The following is a 17,159-nucleotide window of genomic DNA, read 5'->3' as shown; positions in this document are numbered from 1 at the left end:
GGAAGGAGCACGTGTATTGTGCTTCTCTTGTTTGGGTTTTTTCTGCTTGTTTGTGTCCAAGGTTTTACTTGTTGAGGTGTTGGGGTTTTTTTTAGTAGTAGTAGAAGTATTAGCTTTAAAAAAGAGCTGCCAGGTAGAGCCAAGACTTCTAGGTCTCTGAGGGGTGAACTTCAGGGGTTGTGATTATCTCGGGAAGGTAGGTGCTGACCTTTTGTTGCTCAAGTGGAGATAGCAAAACTCCCAAATTTAGGATTATGCTGTTTCTGTATGCTCCTTCCTTAGAAATATCAGTTTGTTGTCTGTCCCAATGACAGCGAAAAGGATTAATGGAAAAGCAGAATTAGGTTTATGTTTATCCCTAATCCAAATTTCATATTATGCAGTGAACCTGGCAGCTGTGAAGCTTGGATGCAAATGCAGCAGCTGAAGAATGCAACTCCATGAATTTAGAAATGAGAGAACTAGTGTTCAGTTTAGGATTCTGCTTGAATTTAGCTGTAGAAATAATAGTCATGGCCACTTCTCCCAGCAGCTGCGGTTGCTGCACTTCAGAAAATGCTCAGAAGAAGGTGGTGAAGGAATGCAATATTTCATTTTAGCTAAGGCAACTTTTGATGCTTATAGTAGCAATATTGTGAACAGCAAAAAGAAGATGCCAGGCTTCAAAGGCTATGGGTGTATCCCAGAAATGGCTGAGTTGCCTCAAACTTAGCTGCAGTTTTCCCTTTGTTTGTAATCTGCTATACTAGTTGCTGTTGCAACACTGTGTGGAAATCTCAGGGCAGCTCTTTCATCATTATTGCTGCAGGTTGATATTTCTGGATCCTGAATGAATATTTAAATTAAGATGAAATTTTAACCCTTTCCCAGCAGTGGAGTCAGGAAAGCACTTTAGTTCAAGAGAACTAGGTAGGGTATGCGTTGGGATGGATTGTGGCGGGGGTGGGGGCGGTGTTTGTGGTGTATTGGTTTTTGGTTTTTTTTAAAGCTCACAAACAAAAAAAACCCGAAGGAGAGAGAATGTGTTGGAGAGTATCCAGGAAAAGGATGTCTTATCTAAGGTAGCTGTGTTATCCTGAAGGAATTTTTGCTGCTGTGCTGGGAGGGGGGAGGTAGTCCTCAGTTTCTTCGTGTGCCTTGTTCTCTCCTGCCACCTGTTTGTTCCTCCTTTTCACTGCAGTGTGATCCAGGCCTTCTCTGAACGTGTCAAGATGACCCACTTTGAAAATGCCGACTGCCACTACTGTGGCTGCTGCGGGATTGAACTGGTGCTGGCGCTAGGAAGGAGCTTTTATTTCCTAGGAGAAGTTTAGAGATAAGATGACGTGGATGTAATGGAGTGATGATAGCTGTGTTAAGAGTTACCCTGGCAGCAAGCCTTGATCTGAAATGCATTTGGGAGCAGTCTTAGCCAGCCTGATCGGCGCTGTGTGAGTTGTAGGACCAGTATGACGAGAACGAGCAGGCTGCAGCTACTTTGTGCTGCTTGGGCTCAGCCCTGGGATGGGTTGAGTGTACTCCAGTCTTGCTGGTCTTGCTGGGATGGGTAGGCTTGGAGCATTTCAGAGGACTAGGTCTTTTTTTTTTTTTTTTTCTGACCTCTTTTCTCTTACTGTAGCTGTGAGTGAATATAAGAAGGATCAGGGAACTGGAGGGTAACCTTCTACATTTTTTTTTGTTTGTTTTAATTTTTCCTCGGAGCAAAGTTAGTCAGCAAATGCATGTTTATAGGTGTATCATGGGAGCTGTGCACAGGCAGGGAGGAACTCTTGTGGGAGATGTTTCCACCGAGGAATGCTTGAGTAGGTCATGGCTGTAACATCTTGCTGTGATGAGTTCATATGCTGCCAAGTGTGACCTTTACAGAGGTGCTAGTGCAGGAGGCAGAGCAGCCAGGCTTTCTCAAGGACATGTACCAGAGCTTCCCTCATCATAATGTGCTTGCTGTGGCATTATTTGCTCTAATTAGGAACCACTCCCACTAGTTAATTTTCCTGTACTCTTATTTTTGCCCTCCACATTAAGTTACTTTCCTGATCATGTGCTTCTTGTGCAGATTCATATTATGGTAGGGTAGTAGTGAATTTTCTAGCACTCAAAGGATTAGTAGTAATACATAATAACTTCTCAGTAAGGACTAGGCTTCTAAATCCTGGCTAAAAGCTATGACCACCCACCACTGATACTCCAGGGTCTATTTGGTTTATCATAGGCTTTTCCACTCAGTCTCTTTAGGTCAGTCTTGAAGGCTGAGGGCCTCTATGTAATTCATGTTTCAGCAGATGCTGTATGAATTTGTAACTTGATTTTTTTTCTAAATTGACTTAATTTTATGCATTTTTTAATACCTTAATATCAGTCAACACTAATATTTTGATTTGGAGGCTACTGTAAAAATGATGTCCAGGATCCGGCTGTGGAAGCTTCCTGTCTTTCGGCATGGACTTCTTGGTGAGGTCGAAAACATCTTTGCACCTCTTTTCTTTCCAGGCTATAGGAAGTAAAGAAGTGCAAGAATGGATGCATTGAGTGTTCGTGTCTCCCAAGACTGACCTGTCTGTAGTAGGGCAATGCACATCTGCTGAGGGCAGCAACTCCGTGTGACTCAGACTTGTCTCCTTCCTTTCGCTGCCTGCTGGCTTGCCCGATGCTTCCTTTCTGCCCAAGTGACATCCCTCAAGGAGGTAGCCAGGGGACAAATTGATCATTTCTTTTGCCTTTGTGTCCAGTATAAAGGGAGTCAGCGTGGCTTCTACTCTCTTGTCACAAGCTTTATTATCAGTAACAATAATAATGAGCTGTAATTTAACCTGATGGCTATTCTGCTCCCGCATACCCCTTGTGTGTGTGCCCTCATGCTGCACAAAGACCCTCTGTCGTGGGGAAGTGAAGTTACACATGCTGATTGGGAAGCCTGGCTCTGACACAGGGCCTTCATTAGTCTGCATTCCTACAACAACGAAGAATATAACAGTTCTGGTTTTAGACAGGAGCTTTCCAAAATCTTACTGAGGATGGAAAATGGACCTTGTGGAGGGTTTCACCCTCTTTAAGGAGTTTTGGGTCTGGATGTTCTTTGGTGGCTTCTGAAACTGGTTGGCAGCAGCTTGCTTGACAAAGCTTAGTGGAATTCTCACTGACTGTTTTGCAGACCAAGAATTTCAGTGTTATAGCATGACGTGGATGAAGAGCTGAGAATGTTCCTAGGCAGAGTACTGAAGCCTTATATTGCATTGCTAGTAGACTGAATTTGTGGTCTCCCATACTGATTCTGTCATTAGTGTGTGCCAAACTGTATTTTTTTTCAAATTAGCAAATCTGGCTTTTGGAAAGGGTCCACTGGATCAGGCATTCTCAAGGAGTGAGAAGAATAATTTCCATAAGAAAATCTGTGTGAGGGAGGTTTGTTCGAACCCAAGTTAGCATTCCCTGCACTGAAGTATATGACGAATTCTTTTTTTAATAATCTACCTCTTGTCACAACTGTATTGATAATGTTCCTAGTTGCATTGCTTGGGCATGTTGCTGCCTGTAGTTGAAGTGTATAATCCAAGGCTGTAACCTCCCAGTAGAGTGAACTCAAGCCATGGTTTGACAGCAGAATAAATCTGGCTTTAGGGCTTCTCGGACTGAATTGAGAGCACTGTACTGAATAATGCAAAGAGCCGTTCTGCTATAAACTCACTTTGTTGTTGAGGCGTATGCTGTGTGGATTTATCCTGTCTATAACTTCCTGGCTCTGTCTTGGAAGGTCATACGTGGGAACGAGTATTCTCTCCCTGCCAGAAGCTAGTGGGTGCTGGTTTTATGTTTTTACATGGGTTCTAAACCCAGTATCAATTGCTCTGGCTAATTACATTTAATACAGTCCAGTCTCTGTGTCTGATTTAGGATCAAGTTTTCACTGCTAAATGATAGACATACTCAGATCCTGTATGGTCACAGTTTAGGTCCCTGGATGATCTGATGTCACTCTCCCTATCTGTGCTAGGTGCCAGAGACAAGTGTTTCCTTTGTTACTGCCCTGCCAGATCTCCCTCATCCTCTTCTATTCTGTGGTTCATGTAGCAACATCTGTTGCCCCATTGTGCCCAGGGCTCTGTAGATATTTATACCTGTGCCATCCCTCCAGTAAAATGGTGTTCAGTGCTACGGTGGAGCAAATTTATGACTGACGGTTGAATGTCGTGGATGTATAAGAAGCAGCCTTTCTTCCCAGAGCATCCTCCATGGATGTCCTTACAATGGGCATCCACATGGCCTTTCTGAGTGAGAACAGCAGCAGCATCAGAGAGCAAGAGAGCATCAGCTGTGTGGCTTTTCTTATAGCGATCCTCATTAATACACCACTCCATGGATATACACGTGTTAGGCCTTTTCTTGATGTGATGACGTTAGCTGAGGGTGCAGCTTCAGGAATGAACATGTGTTGGTGAAAGCTTTAAAAGTAACACATGTCTATTAGCAGAAGGCCTTTCCTGGTAAGGAGTTTAATATAGTTTTGGTGAGCTACAAAAACTATGCTAATTTGTCAGTGCACCTGTGTCTGCAGTACAGCCTTCTAGCTGATATAGCAAGATCTAAAGGCAGATGAGTCGGATCTTTAACCATCATTGGGCCTTAGATGCAGGCCATGCAAAGAGCAATATTAAAAATAATTTAAAAAGGCGGTAGGAAATAGGTGTGTCTTTTTAGCTTATTAGTTGGGCTCTGGTTGGGGACTGGTTGCCTTTGTGCGAAAGAGGAAGCTTTGGTAGGTATCACCAAAGGTAATTTTAAAGGGATAAATCTCCTAGCAGTGGGGCATTCCATTTTACTTCTTGATTTTTTTCTCTGAGGCTGGAGTTTCCCCAGGCTCCAGGCGCAGTTCCATGAGCAACTTTTTCCTCACCGATGCCAGTTTACGTAGCCGTGCCTGTTCCTACCCTCCTGCTCATCCCTGCCACTCTGCTGGGGCAAGGAATGAGTCGCACTTATGGCTTGAACCAGTCTTGTCCCTTGCTTGAAACTAGGAGGGCTCATCTCTTCTCAGGCTTGTGTAATCTCCCAAAAAAGTGATTTTTATATGGTATGCAGCATGGTATAAACATAGAGTGTAAAGCACCAGAGGTGGTGCAGGAGAAGGGGGCAACCTGTGTAGGTAGGGCTGGTGCTATGATGGTCTGGCACTGCCCCTCCTGGGAGGTGAGAGCATCTCCCTACTTTCAACCACCACGCAGTGCTTCTATGGCTTTTCCAGGTAAGGTGGGTGTTCCTTTGCCTTGCAGTTGCCTCCAGATTTTCTCCTCAACTGCCGTAGAGTTGAGGCCTAAATCCTCTTGTGCCTTCAGTTGCATGAAGTGATTTTTAAGTAGCCTTTGTGTCTGTAACTAGCACTTTTCTGTTCCTAGAGACAGTGTTAAAGGACACTATGTGCCTTCCCAGGTGGGTGCAACACAGGACACAAAACATGTCTGTGCTGTCTCCCTGCTCTTCTCCTGCCTCTTACATAGATCACATCATATCTTCACACATAGCAAGAAGAGGAAATAGCTTTTCCAAGAAAAAGAATTATTTGAATAGAAAAGTAGAATGATTAAGGTTAGAAAGACCTCTAAGATCAAGTGGGTTTTGTTTTCTTCTAAGTGATTTTGTTCAGGCTTTGATCTCTGCCTGCTTCCCACGTTTCCAGTTGCAGCTAACTTCAGGGAGACAGTTGTCCAAACTCGTGTGCTTTTGGCAGCTTCTTCTCCCGAGCTGGGACCACGAGGTGGCAGGAGTGTTCCACCGATGCTGCTAGGGCAGCGGGACAGCAATGCAGCTGCTCGTTTTTTATAGTCAAGGCGAAAACTGTGCTTAGTTGTTTGTATACCATCATAATTGTGTTTTGAAATTTCGAAAAATTTCACCTGTATGTCTACATGTCCTTATTTTCTTTATATACTATTGATTTGTTTTGGGTCTTGACTTTTTTCCTTTTTTTTATTTTCTTTTTTTTCCCGTGTTCTCAGGGGAGATGGAGGGGAGGGGGAGATGTATAGCAACATCCAGAATTCCTTGCAGGTTCCAACATTGATCAAACCCTGTGAAGCACATTACTGAGGCTGTGAAGGATGCTGCTTTTGTCCTCATTTCACCTCGTTCTGTCAGGGTATTGCATCACGTAATATGCAAAGTGTTCAGAGCTCCTGCAGTACCCTAGTAATAGGGGTGAACTGAGGTTGCAGCAACAGCCCTACCTCTGCATTCCTGTTACTTTCTATAGGCTTTAGCACACTCACTTATGCTGCAAACCCTCCTTGGGGTCATTGAGTCCACTGAACATGATGTGATCCTTGTGGGGTCATTAAGAAACAATTTGGGTAGGGGGATAGAAATTCTTCAGAAAGAGCCACTTGGAGAGATCGTGATGTGATCAAATGGTGCAGAGGGGAGTCATTATTTTCAGGCGTTTGTCTTTTCAGAGTTCTCCTGCCCCCTGAAATGAATGCTCCTGTTTTACATCTCTCGATTCTCTGTTCAAGGATGCGGGACTGAAAATCAGCAATGCAGTTGTTTGCTCTTGTTCCTCCTTCCCTCTGTCAGCCAAGAGGGTCCCCTTTCTTTTCCTCTAGTGAGGAATTCTTGCGGGGAGATGGTTAGCAGAGGAAAAGTGTTTATGAGAAAGATGGCTGGAAACAAGAACACAAAATTCAGGGGGTTGATGGCACCATTTTGGTCAAACTCTCCTCTCTAGATGACAGGGGGTGGAAACATCTTTCTCTGCTTTCTTTCCCACTCTCTTCAATTTCCCTTATCTCTTTGGCTGTATTAGTGCTATATGCAGGGTCCTTCCGTCATCTCATTGTATTTGGGAGAGGTGTGTGTTAGCATTTGAGTACTTTGTACCCCTCTTTGTTGGTGACTGCATATGTGAGGCTGTTCCCTCTGTGTCCCTGCCTTTTGTGCTGCTTCTACCTTCCTGAGCATGACGGGCTGTATGAAAGGGGCCACTGCTCACTCCATTTTGGGTGTGGGGTGGACAGTGGGATCCTGCTCACCCACACAGCTAAAATGTATGCAATAGAAGAAATGTAGCCAAGTAGGTAAAGAAATAACAGTTTATGGTTCTCTTTTCTGTCCCTCCCCCCATCTGGTTTCTAGTAGCAACAAGAGCCTTCACAGGAGCAATGCATCTCCTGTGTCACACGACTGTTTCTATTCAAGTATCATTGTATTTTTGGTCTGGTCTGTTGAAATATCTTTCTGGCTTAGGGGAATGAGTTGGATGGGAGGGAAGGCTACTCCTGTGTGCCCTGTTTGGGGAAAAGTTACACTGGTAGAAAGAATGCATGGTGGTGTATTTTATGCTGGGGAAAAGGGATGGGAATGCTCTGCTGCTCTTGCTTATTCTCTTCTGGAAAGCAGTGAAGAGCTGTGCTGGCAAACTGTCTCTTCTGGTGTAAGTAGAGCTCTGCCCCAGGCTTCTCTGGCTCTGAACTGTGATGTCTAAACAGATTGCTGGGTTACACGCTGAGCGTGACTGAATGCCGCTAAAATGCAGTGGAGCAGAATTTCACGTGCCCTGTGCTTGCTAGAGTTGTGTGGGGAAGGCAGAGATGGAAGAGGGCACTTATTTATCTGGTGTGGCATGTAAAGCATTAAGCTTGTGGCAATTCCGGGCTCTACTGGTATGGGAGACTAAAGGGATCCTGTGACTGAAATGGTGCCGTGCTCTTCCTTGCTTACTTCATATGGAGGGGGATGGTAAAGAAAGAGCAAACGGAAGGATTGCTTAAGGGGCTGTCATACCTCTCAGATGGTGCAAGCATCAAAGCAAGTGAGCCCACAGTTAGCCATGAAATGACAAGCAGAATGGGCTAGATTGTCAGTAAGTGGGCAGGAAACAGGCCAAGAGAAGAGTACAATTGTGTACTCCTTGTCCTTCCTTCACCCGCAAACTCTTATGGTGTATAGAAGAAGCACTGCTGTTTGCTCATGGTCATATTTACTGCTTTATTGCCTTTTTCTTATTTTCTTTTCACTGTAACAATGAGGTGTAATACTGATGTGTTACAGAACCTACTGTGACAAGAAAAGCATCTTGCTTCCTTTCATGGTGTCCAGTCACTCATAATCTACTGTTTGGCTCAGTGATGTATTGACTTGTTTGAAGAGAAATCCTACTGATATTTGGGGACCTTGCTAATATTCTTGCTCAGTTAGGAGAGAAAATGCTGTAATGATTTTTTGGGGGGCTGGGAAGCAAGTATGTTTTCATTACTCACAGCATCTGGCATAAGGAAGGTAATACACTGGAAAGGAGAATGACCTCATCTCCTCTCTGTATATATTAAAGGATAAGATGCTGAAGCAAAATGAGGAACTGTAGGTCTTTCCACGGTGAAAGCAAGGTACTTAATGCAGCAGTACTTAGCATTCAGGAGCTTAATTCAGCCTTGGACTTCAGAGAATTCAGCTCCTTTCCCTCCTTCCACCTCCTTCTTAGACAAAATATATAACACTGCATGTGCAGTGTCTGTTTTAAGGAAGCTGAGAACATTTAGCTGAAGTACAGGGAAATGCTGCATGTAGGGTTTCCTGGCAGCTTTTTTTTTGGTGTGGTTTTATAACCATCTATAACTGGAAGCACCTAAAGTTGTTCTTTTGCCCACATCTTACTGACGTTCTCTGCCCTGTTTGGCATGTGGAGGGAAGGGATGGTGTGCATCCCTTCTCTGTCCCTGCTTACCCTGTGTGGCCCTCCTGGACCATGTTCTTCCCTTGGGATGTGGTTTTGCAAGTTGTTTTTTTTCCCCCCATGGCAAAGCTGATTTTTGAGGTTTGTACTAGCCTTCGGTTGCCCTCAGGATATTCTGTTAGGCAATGCAGCGAATTCAGCCTAGGAAGTTTCTGTCATTGTCCCAATCACCTCCATTGCCTTTTCAATTATTTTACAGTGTTTGCCTTGTGCAAGAAAAGGTTGTTTGTGAGAAAGGATGGTTTTCATCCCAGTTCAGCACAGTCCTTAGAAACAATTTCACTTGGACAGATGCACATGTTTGTGCTGCAGCAGTGCAAATGAATGGTTATGGCTGCACCTTTTTCCAAAGGGCTAATAAAGCTTTTACTGAAAGTATCCAGAACATGGACCAACAAACAGGTTCATCAGCCCATTGGTAGCTGCCATTGTGTGCAGGCGGGAGCTTGGAAGAGCAAAAACCTCATGGAGTCCCCTTGCTAATGTGTAACTGTGCCTGTGTTTATTGCATGCTCTTCTGCCACAACATGTGGCTGTATTAATATTCTCACAGACTTTTCCATGGCACTTAACAAAGCCCTCTTTTGCAATGCCTCTGTGAAAATTAACAAATGCTTCTCCTTTCCATGTGAAGGTCTGGCATTGGTACCACATGTCATATTGAGTAGTCTAAAGATGGGATGTTTACTTTAAGTACCTAGATTTAAATACTTATTATTAATGACAAGCTGAAAATAACAGGCTGTTGCTGTCCTGCTGTGTGTTTTCTGATTTATCCTTTCTGTTTTCCCAGTACCTTTTGAGTTTATTGCTTAGCTGAAGGAAGGATTGAGGACTGTCACAGCTTGAAGGAAAAACTTTAAAAAATGCCATGCTGTTCCGTGACAGTGTTCATAAAGTCAGAAAACATGGGAGAAGCACAGCTGAGAGCTGAAGTGAATCACGAGGCCCAATCACGAGTGCACGGAACCATTTTCCTTCTGGAGGTGCTATGGATGCTCTCCATGACTCTAGTGCTCAGTACAGGAATTTACTTGCATCCCTCCCAGGGTATCTCTAACAAAGGAAGGGGGAATGATTTTTGAGTTCATTGTGACTTGTCATGAAGTCCAAAACTTGTAGAAGAATGAGAACTCTGGCTGTATGTATCTGTCCCAAGTACATTACGGATCCTACCTGCAATGTGTACTTCCAGCATCTTCCACTCCATTAGGTGAAATAGGAGTCTGACCTTTTAGGCTGAATTTTTATTTTCAGGGATGTTGTCACTACAGTCTGGTTAATAATGAGCAAGCATAAGGGCACAGATTTCAGAACACCACCACTGGTACTGACTTTGATCCAGTCCTCTCAAATGGCTGCTGTTGGATATAATGTAAGCTCAGTCACTCACAGTGAAAGAGACATTTGGGTTTTAGTCCCATCTATACAAAATATAAGTGCTCAGGGTGTCTTCACGTTGTAAAGGTTAAAAGCTTTTGGGGGCCTAATAATACATAGAGGTGGGGTTTGGTCCAAGATGAAAATTGCTGAGGCCTAAGAGTAGAAAAATTTGCCAAGATATCTGCAGTGGTTGTGCAACACTAGGAGTCTGGCAGTATTGGAAGGTATGGATTGTGTTTGGGGATGTTTTTCCTTAAGAAAACAACTGCTTTGGGGGATTAAAAAAAATCCCCACCAACCAACAAACAAAAAAACCACAACAAAGCAAACATACCCCCCAAAAAATAGCTGACACAATTACGTTTACAGTTTTGGTGAACAAATTTTGAAATATTATATGCTGTGTTTCAGAAGTACTGGAACTGGATTGGATATCATGCATCATTGAGGCTTGTTAAGAAAATATGTAGTAGCTTGTCTGATGACTGTTGTTTTTCTTTTGTTTCATTTCTTTCCTGAATTGTTGGAAACAGCAGCTGTTCATCAGAGTTCTCTGTGGAGGACTGAAGTCAGAGCTGCAATCTGGGGTTTAGACTGGGAAGGGCAAGGGAAGAAAAGGTATAAGAGCATTTAATATAATAATCTCATCTCTTCTTTGTTTTTCAGTGGATGAATATATTGCCATTGCTAAAGAGAAGCATGGATACAATATGGAGCAGGTAACAACAATCCTCTGAATACTTACTTTATTTTAAAATATTTTCCAGCTTGTATTAAAACGTGACTTCAAGTGACTGCCTAGAACTGCTTCTTCCCTTCTTTATTGACTGTGTTTTCTTCTCTCCTACTTGTCCCAAAACTGACTGTTCCTAGTAACACTAAGTTGTGCTCTGGGGATATGGAGTTCACCTGGAGTTTTATCTGGGGATATGGTGTTAGCCCCTAGTTTTACATGAAGAGTCAAAAAAACAAAACCAAAACCACTGTAATTTCTAACAGAGTCTGGCCATAAGTGTTATGCTTCCTCCTGCACACTTTCAGAACCCCTAAACAATTTTAAAAAGATTGGCTTGTCTTTGGACAGCTGCCTGATTGCATTGCAGTTTCCAGCTGACTGCTCCATCTCTTCCTTCATGGATGTCTTGGTAGTTATTAATGAGCTATTGAACCATCATATGCTTTTCTAAGGTGAACCAATATCTACAGTTGTTTACCTTAAAACTGTGTTGCAAATCGTTTTGCATTTGATAGATGAGCACCTTGCCTGTCGGTGCAGTAATGGTGGGTGACTTTGCCAGCTGTCACTGACATTAGCCAGTACCTGTAGCCTCGGGATGGGAATCCTGATCTGAGGAGCAGATCTCCCCTTTACTCCCTGTGGTCTAAGATTGTGTACTAATCTTTCCTGTGTTAACTAACATTGATTTCAACACTTGTTGGGGAGATGAGTAGATCTGTGCCTGGGAAACTTTTCTGAATTCTCTGGAGTTTCCTTATGCACTACTACTTGCCCAGAAAGGGAAGGCAGGGGATCTCATGACTTACTGAATTGTCAAATCACATACTGTCCCTACAAAGGGATTCTATGAAAACTTGAAAGTTTATAAAATTGTTCAGGCAGAGCATAGAAACCAATGATTTGGATGGGCAAGGGCTTCTCTTTAAATGATTCTGCTGTCATCTTTGAGTCAGACTTTCGGTGGTTGATACTCACGCTCAAAAAGACTTCTTGCTGAACAAGAACATTGAAATTGAGATAGCCAGCAAAACCAGGAATGATCAGACTTGATAATTGTAGTTTCAAAGAGCAGAAAATAGCAATAAAAGGAACATGAAGGCTTCAAAAGCTGTGAACTTAAAATGAACATAAAGATGGTAACTCTCTTCAGCTGATATGGGTATACCCTAATATTGGATATTGTGGGTAATATTTACCAAGAGAGATGGTCTCAGAGTAATAGAAATGGGTTTCATTGTTTTAGTGGAGAAGTGATGTTTGGAGAGTATAGACTGATACAAAAGACTGATACAAATTAAGCTTGTGATTTAAAAAAAAAAAACAAACAAGAACCCCAACAAAAAAACCAACTGAATTCTTGTCAGTTGAAAAACTTAAATTTAGCTAGCAGAAATTTGCATTCATTCTAATGTTGGAAATACAGACCTCCCACTCGTTCCTTGAAGTCTTTTTCTCTGTTTTCCTCTTCTCCGTGTACAGAAGTTGTAGGACTTGCCACACCAGGATGTAAAGTGGCTGAGCAACTTGTAAAAATTCCCTACTTCTAAAAATTTTCTCATTCCTACTGTAGTACTCTCACATAATACTCTGGAGTCAAAAATGCTTCCCAGGTCCTTTGGGATTTCCTAGACAACTACACTAGGCACTTCCAGGAAATAACTGGAGAGGATCTATCTTCTATTGCTCTGGAAGGCATGTATTCATTTTGTATTATAGGGACAAGTGTCAAGGCTTTCAAATCAGGATGATTTGTTGTGTCACCAAGGGACACTCCGTCTTCAGCAGGTATCATCAGAGTTGCTGTTGGCTGAGTGACTGTGGACAAGCTGGAAGCCAGTCAGAGCTTGCTTTAGCAATTGGCCACCGTCTCTGGGCTTTGCTGGCCAAGGCAGCCCTCTCCCACACACACATCCCCCTAACAGCTGGTCTCTTTGGACCTCTGTCCAGGTGGCTTGTCTGACAGTCACTGCATGCAGATTCCCGTTCTTCCACCTGTGCCCGCTGCCCAAAGCCTCCCTTTGCAAACTAAGATGTGCCAGTCTGTTGAAGGGAGTGATGAGCAGCTGCCAGGGTTCTGGGGTGTGTGCCAGCCCTCCTCTGCCCAGCGTTGTTCCCGTCCAGCCCAGCCGGCCACATCTGTGCCACGTGCAGCTCCCAGCTCTGTCTTTTCTGTCCCCTTCCTGTGGCCGAGTGCCCTGTTGGCTCTGCTGCTGTTGGATGATGGCTGGAGGCTCGGGGCTGTGCTGGTGGGAGTCTCTGCAGCTTTGCCAGCTGGAGGGCAGGCAAAGGACAGGCTCCTGCAGGCCAGTGAGCTCCGGCAAGGCAAGCCCACTTCAGCTGGTGGTGCAAACAGCTGTCGGTGGTTGTGCTGAGCTGTGGCAGTCACAGGCTTTTGGAAGCACTACAGTAGGTCTGGCTGTGAGCCGTGTTTTCCTGCCAGCCTGTGTCAGACACCCCGGGACAAAGGAGTCTGGGAAAGCTATGTACTTACCCGTGTATGAGTGTAGAGTTCTTCTCGGGCAGCACGGTCTGGAGGAGGAATATTGCTCTGCTGCTAAAACAAGCCTGTAAGGAAAATCTTTTTGTTTACCTTTTTAGTCTTTGTGTAAGCAGCTGCCCCCTCAGCCCTCGCTAGCATCTCAGTGGTATTTAATGCTACCCTGCCCTCCTCCCAAAATGTCTTGCTCCTTGTTTTTCCCTTGCTTCCTCATGGGGATATTTGGTACAGCTTGTGTCTGAAGCTGAAAAGGATGGCAGGAGAGAGAAAACTCAGTCCTTCATGACTGCAGAATAGTTCCTTTGGCCCCATGCTTGCCAGAGTGGCTGCATGGCTCCTGTGACATCTTGAGTGACTGATGCGACCAAGACTACTACTTGTTCTGCATGGTGGCAGAAGGGAGAAGAGGGTGTCTGGGAAGCACTGAGAGGCCAGTAGGGTCCGGGCAAGATCTTGGATATCACTAACATTTATATGCATGCTCTCTGCATAATCTTAGGGGCACAAGATCCCATAAAGGAACTGCTTTTTGCATAGCAAAGCACAGTGGGGAAACCCCAGATTTGGAGGGATTTTGTAACACTGAGCAGCCAGGGCGAAACTACTAGAAGAGGGTAACTATGGCTGTGAAACCTGAGCTGAGTTTGCATATGATGAGCAGGTTACTCTTATGTTTTACTCAGCATGTTAGGGATTGCTTTCACTTCACAGCCATTGTGAAAGGCTGGTTTTTAGCTCTGTAGAGTCAGGCCTTCCCAAAATGACTTGCAGTGGCTGCTGGCATGCCAGAGGCAGTGATGTGTCATAGCACACAGGGGCTGTGCACCCCTGGGAGGGGGGAGCTGCATGTGAGTGTCTCGGAGGCAGCGGGAGGAGAATGGTTTGCAGGTGCTGAAGTGCAGCACATGTACTTTGTCTTTGGAACTGAGAATGAGAGACTGCAGCAGTGAAATGAGGCATCTCTCAAGGGAACAAATGAGCAGCCCCCAAAATGAGTGAGATTTATTCCTCCTTTGGTCCAGGGACATTTTAGCAGCAAGTCAAGGTTGTGCAGGCTCCTTCTTCCAGTTCTTCTCTCATCCTCTGACCCTTTTACCCCTCCTCCTCAGAAAGAACCCCCTAAACAACCATAAGAACCCCCAGTCAACTAAACCATCCTTCTGATTGTCAGGAAATAGAGTTCAGCACTGGCAAGAAACTGGTTTTTTACCTAGACTTCTCAAGTATTTGCTTAGCTTTCCTATGCATACCATGATGGGTAAAGCTGGAGTAATTTCTTCAGTTTTCTTCTCCCACCTTTCTGTTGCTGCTCTCTTATTATGTGACTACCTGTGTGGTTTTGATAAACTTCAGACTGATCTTCACAGCCCAGGTGGGGGTCAGATTCCAGGTTTCTCAGAAAAGCATCTGATGTAGCTGTGAATTAAAATTATACCTACTGTGTTGCCTGAGAAAAATGTTGTAGCTCTCCCTCTCCATTTTCCAGTCATGTTTCTTTTTACAATTATTTTCAATTACGATTGTCCCCTTGGTGTCTGTTATTTCTAGGCCCTTGGGATGCTGTTTTGGCACAAGCACAACATCGAGAAGTCTTTGGCAGATCTGCCAAACTTTACTCCGTTCCCAGATGAGTGGACAGTGGAAGACAAGGTCTTGTTTGAACAGGCCTTCAGTTTCCATGGGAAAACTTTTCACAGGATCCAGCAGATGGTAAGTGGTGTCACAGGAGTGGAAAAGCAGAACAGGCAGTTGGACTGTCATCTTCAGTGCTGATTGTGCTGAATGCATGTGTAATGCTCTTGGGAGAGGCCAGAGGAGATGTTAGAGGGAAAATACTGCCATGAATAGAAAGAAATAATATTGTTTCCAGAGTCTCTGTAGAAATGTTTTCCTTAAGTGCTTTACTGGTTCAGGATAGACTTTGTACAATTTTTTTGGTTGGAAATTACAGTTTTCAGTCCCCTGTGTGCCATGATAGTGTTTGTCTCAGCTGGAGTTCAGGCATGGTCTATACACACGTGCCCACACACACGCACAATAAAGATCATCTCTGTGCAAAGTTGATCTCCTTTCTTACAGCCTGCTTTTTAGGAATTAATTTTATTTAACTATGAAGTCTGTACTTAATGTGATTTGGGGCCGTCAGCGGATGCTGTGGTGGAGGTTTATACATCATTGCAAGCATTCAGTCCTTTGATTTTGGTTGCTATTGATATTGTTTTAAACTGTAATTGAAAACTTCAGGGGTAGATTTCTGCCTGAAAGGGAGGTGCTAGGGGAGTGTGCAGTTTTCTTTTGAAAGAGGGAGAGGATGGGATGTAAATAACTTTTATTAATTGTATCTTGAGAGTGTCTTCAAATTTATCACCTGGGTGGGGAACCAGACCTTTTTCTTTGGTCTCGTTCGGTAAAGTGCCTCCCTCTCAAGTGTTCCAGCAGGATCCAGTTACATTGGCTGTGACCCTCTGAAGTGAGCATAGGCTCTTGCAGTCTGTCTGTTCAACCTCTTTAAAAGCACATGTGAAGGTCTGTGTTGCTGATCCTGCTGAAAAGTGAAAGCTGACTTGGCCTTCCACGGATGAAGGAAAACCACCAGATCCCTTTTCAAAAGGGAAGAGCAGGAAGAGGCTCGTTCTCCTCATGTCCTCCTTGAATGTTCCTTCACTGATGTCCATTTCCAAATGTTCTTGGAGTCCTAGGGTCTCCCACTCCCTTCGGTCAGGTGACAGGGCTTGCACAAACTGTGGGCAGTCTGGACTTGTGGAACTCTTGAAGGGTGAAGCTTCGTTATTCCTCTGTTTTTATATAGGGCGGAAAAAAAGGGGAGGGGAATGTCCTGGGGAAAAAAAGAGAACATAAAGCTTATCCTGTTGCTTGGTTAAATGCTAAAGCAAGAAATTCTCCATTCAGTTTATGTGCAGGAGCATGGCTCTGTCCCTCAGTGAAGTGCATTCCAATACAGGGATGCCAAGCTAATGCACTGCTCCCTAGCTAATGATACTTTTTTACTGTTGCTCCCAGGAAAGCCATCCTGCATGAAAGAAATTAAATGGCAAGAAGCTTTGTGTTTAGCAGGGGACAGGAATCAATGGCTCGGGAGCATGTTAGTAGTTGGTTTATATATGCTGCCCCATTAACACCAATGCAGTTTGGAACTGAGGGGAGAAATCATCAAAGCCAGAGAATGAAGAGCAAGTTACGTTATTTACCGAAGCTAGTTCTGATATTTTGGCACTCTTAGCACGGATTTGTAGCCAAGTGGATGTTTGTCAGGAACAGCCTTGTCCCTGAGTTTGTTCTGTGGAACTCTTAATTTCAGCATACCAGCCTGTTGTGTGGCTATTGGCAACACAACATCGACACAGCACCTGTGCTTTGCCAGCACAGATGGATTTCTGTGTGCAGCTGTGGGCCGGAGTGGTAGATCCACTATTAGAACCTAAAGTCAATCTGCAGTTTGAGAACCAGGCTTATCTCAAGTGAAGACTTAAACTGCAGTATCTGAATAAGAGAGATCTGGCTCTTGCTCACAGTTTTGTTTCAAGCCCCACCTGTTCTGCCCTCCAAGCTGAATCAGACACTTAACTAAAACATGTTTTATTCAGCAAGAAAGGCTGGACTTTTACCTTTTAAAAGTCCTGTGTAAGAACATCCATGCAGAGTGTTTCAGAAGTAGAGAATTAGTTGTAATGTAGTTTTATGCTTTTTGGAGGCAGACCTTTCATTCATAGCTACAGGGTAATGGTATTAGTATAAAAGGACCAAAAAAATTAATTCTGAGACTTGTGTTTTTCTGCATTGTAAGTTCACCATACAGTAAC

At 43.9% G+C, this 17,159-nt stretch overlaps 1 protein-coding gene across 1 annotated transcript in view; it reads left to right on the top strand.

The window, feature by feature from the left end:
• Positions 1-17,159, top strand: part of RCOR1 (REST corepressor 1) — an 84,908-nt gene that overhangs the window by 49,387 nt on the left and 18,362 nt on the right. The window contains exons 4-5 of the mRNA XM_027730859.2: positions 10,769-10,821; positions 14,887-15,048. Coding sequence (XP_027586660.1) covers positions 10,769-10,821; positions 14,887-15,048 — 215 coding nt within the window. The remainder of the gene's footprint in view (positions 1-10,768; positions 10,822-14,886; positions 15,049-17,159) is intronic.

Source organism: Pipra filicauda, unplaced genomic scaffold, assembly GCF_003945595.2.
Source record: "Pipra filicauda isolate LSUMZ 115617 unplaced genomic scaffold, ASM394559v2 scaffold212_size3012638_pilon, whole genome shotgun sequence".
Taxonomy (NCBI): domain Eukaryota; kingdom Metazoa; phylum Chordata; class Aves; order Passeriformes; family Pipridae; genus Pipra; species Pipra filicauda.
Note: the sequence above shows the minus strand (reverse complement) of the source record. Positions and strands in the feature narration are given on the sequence as shown.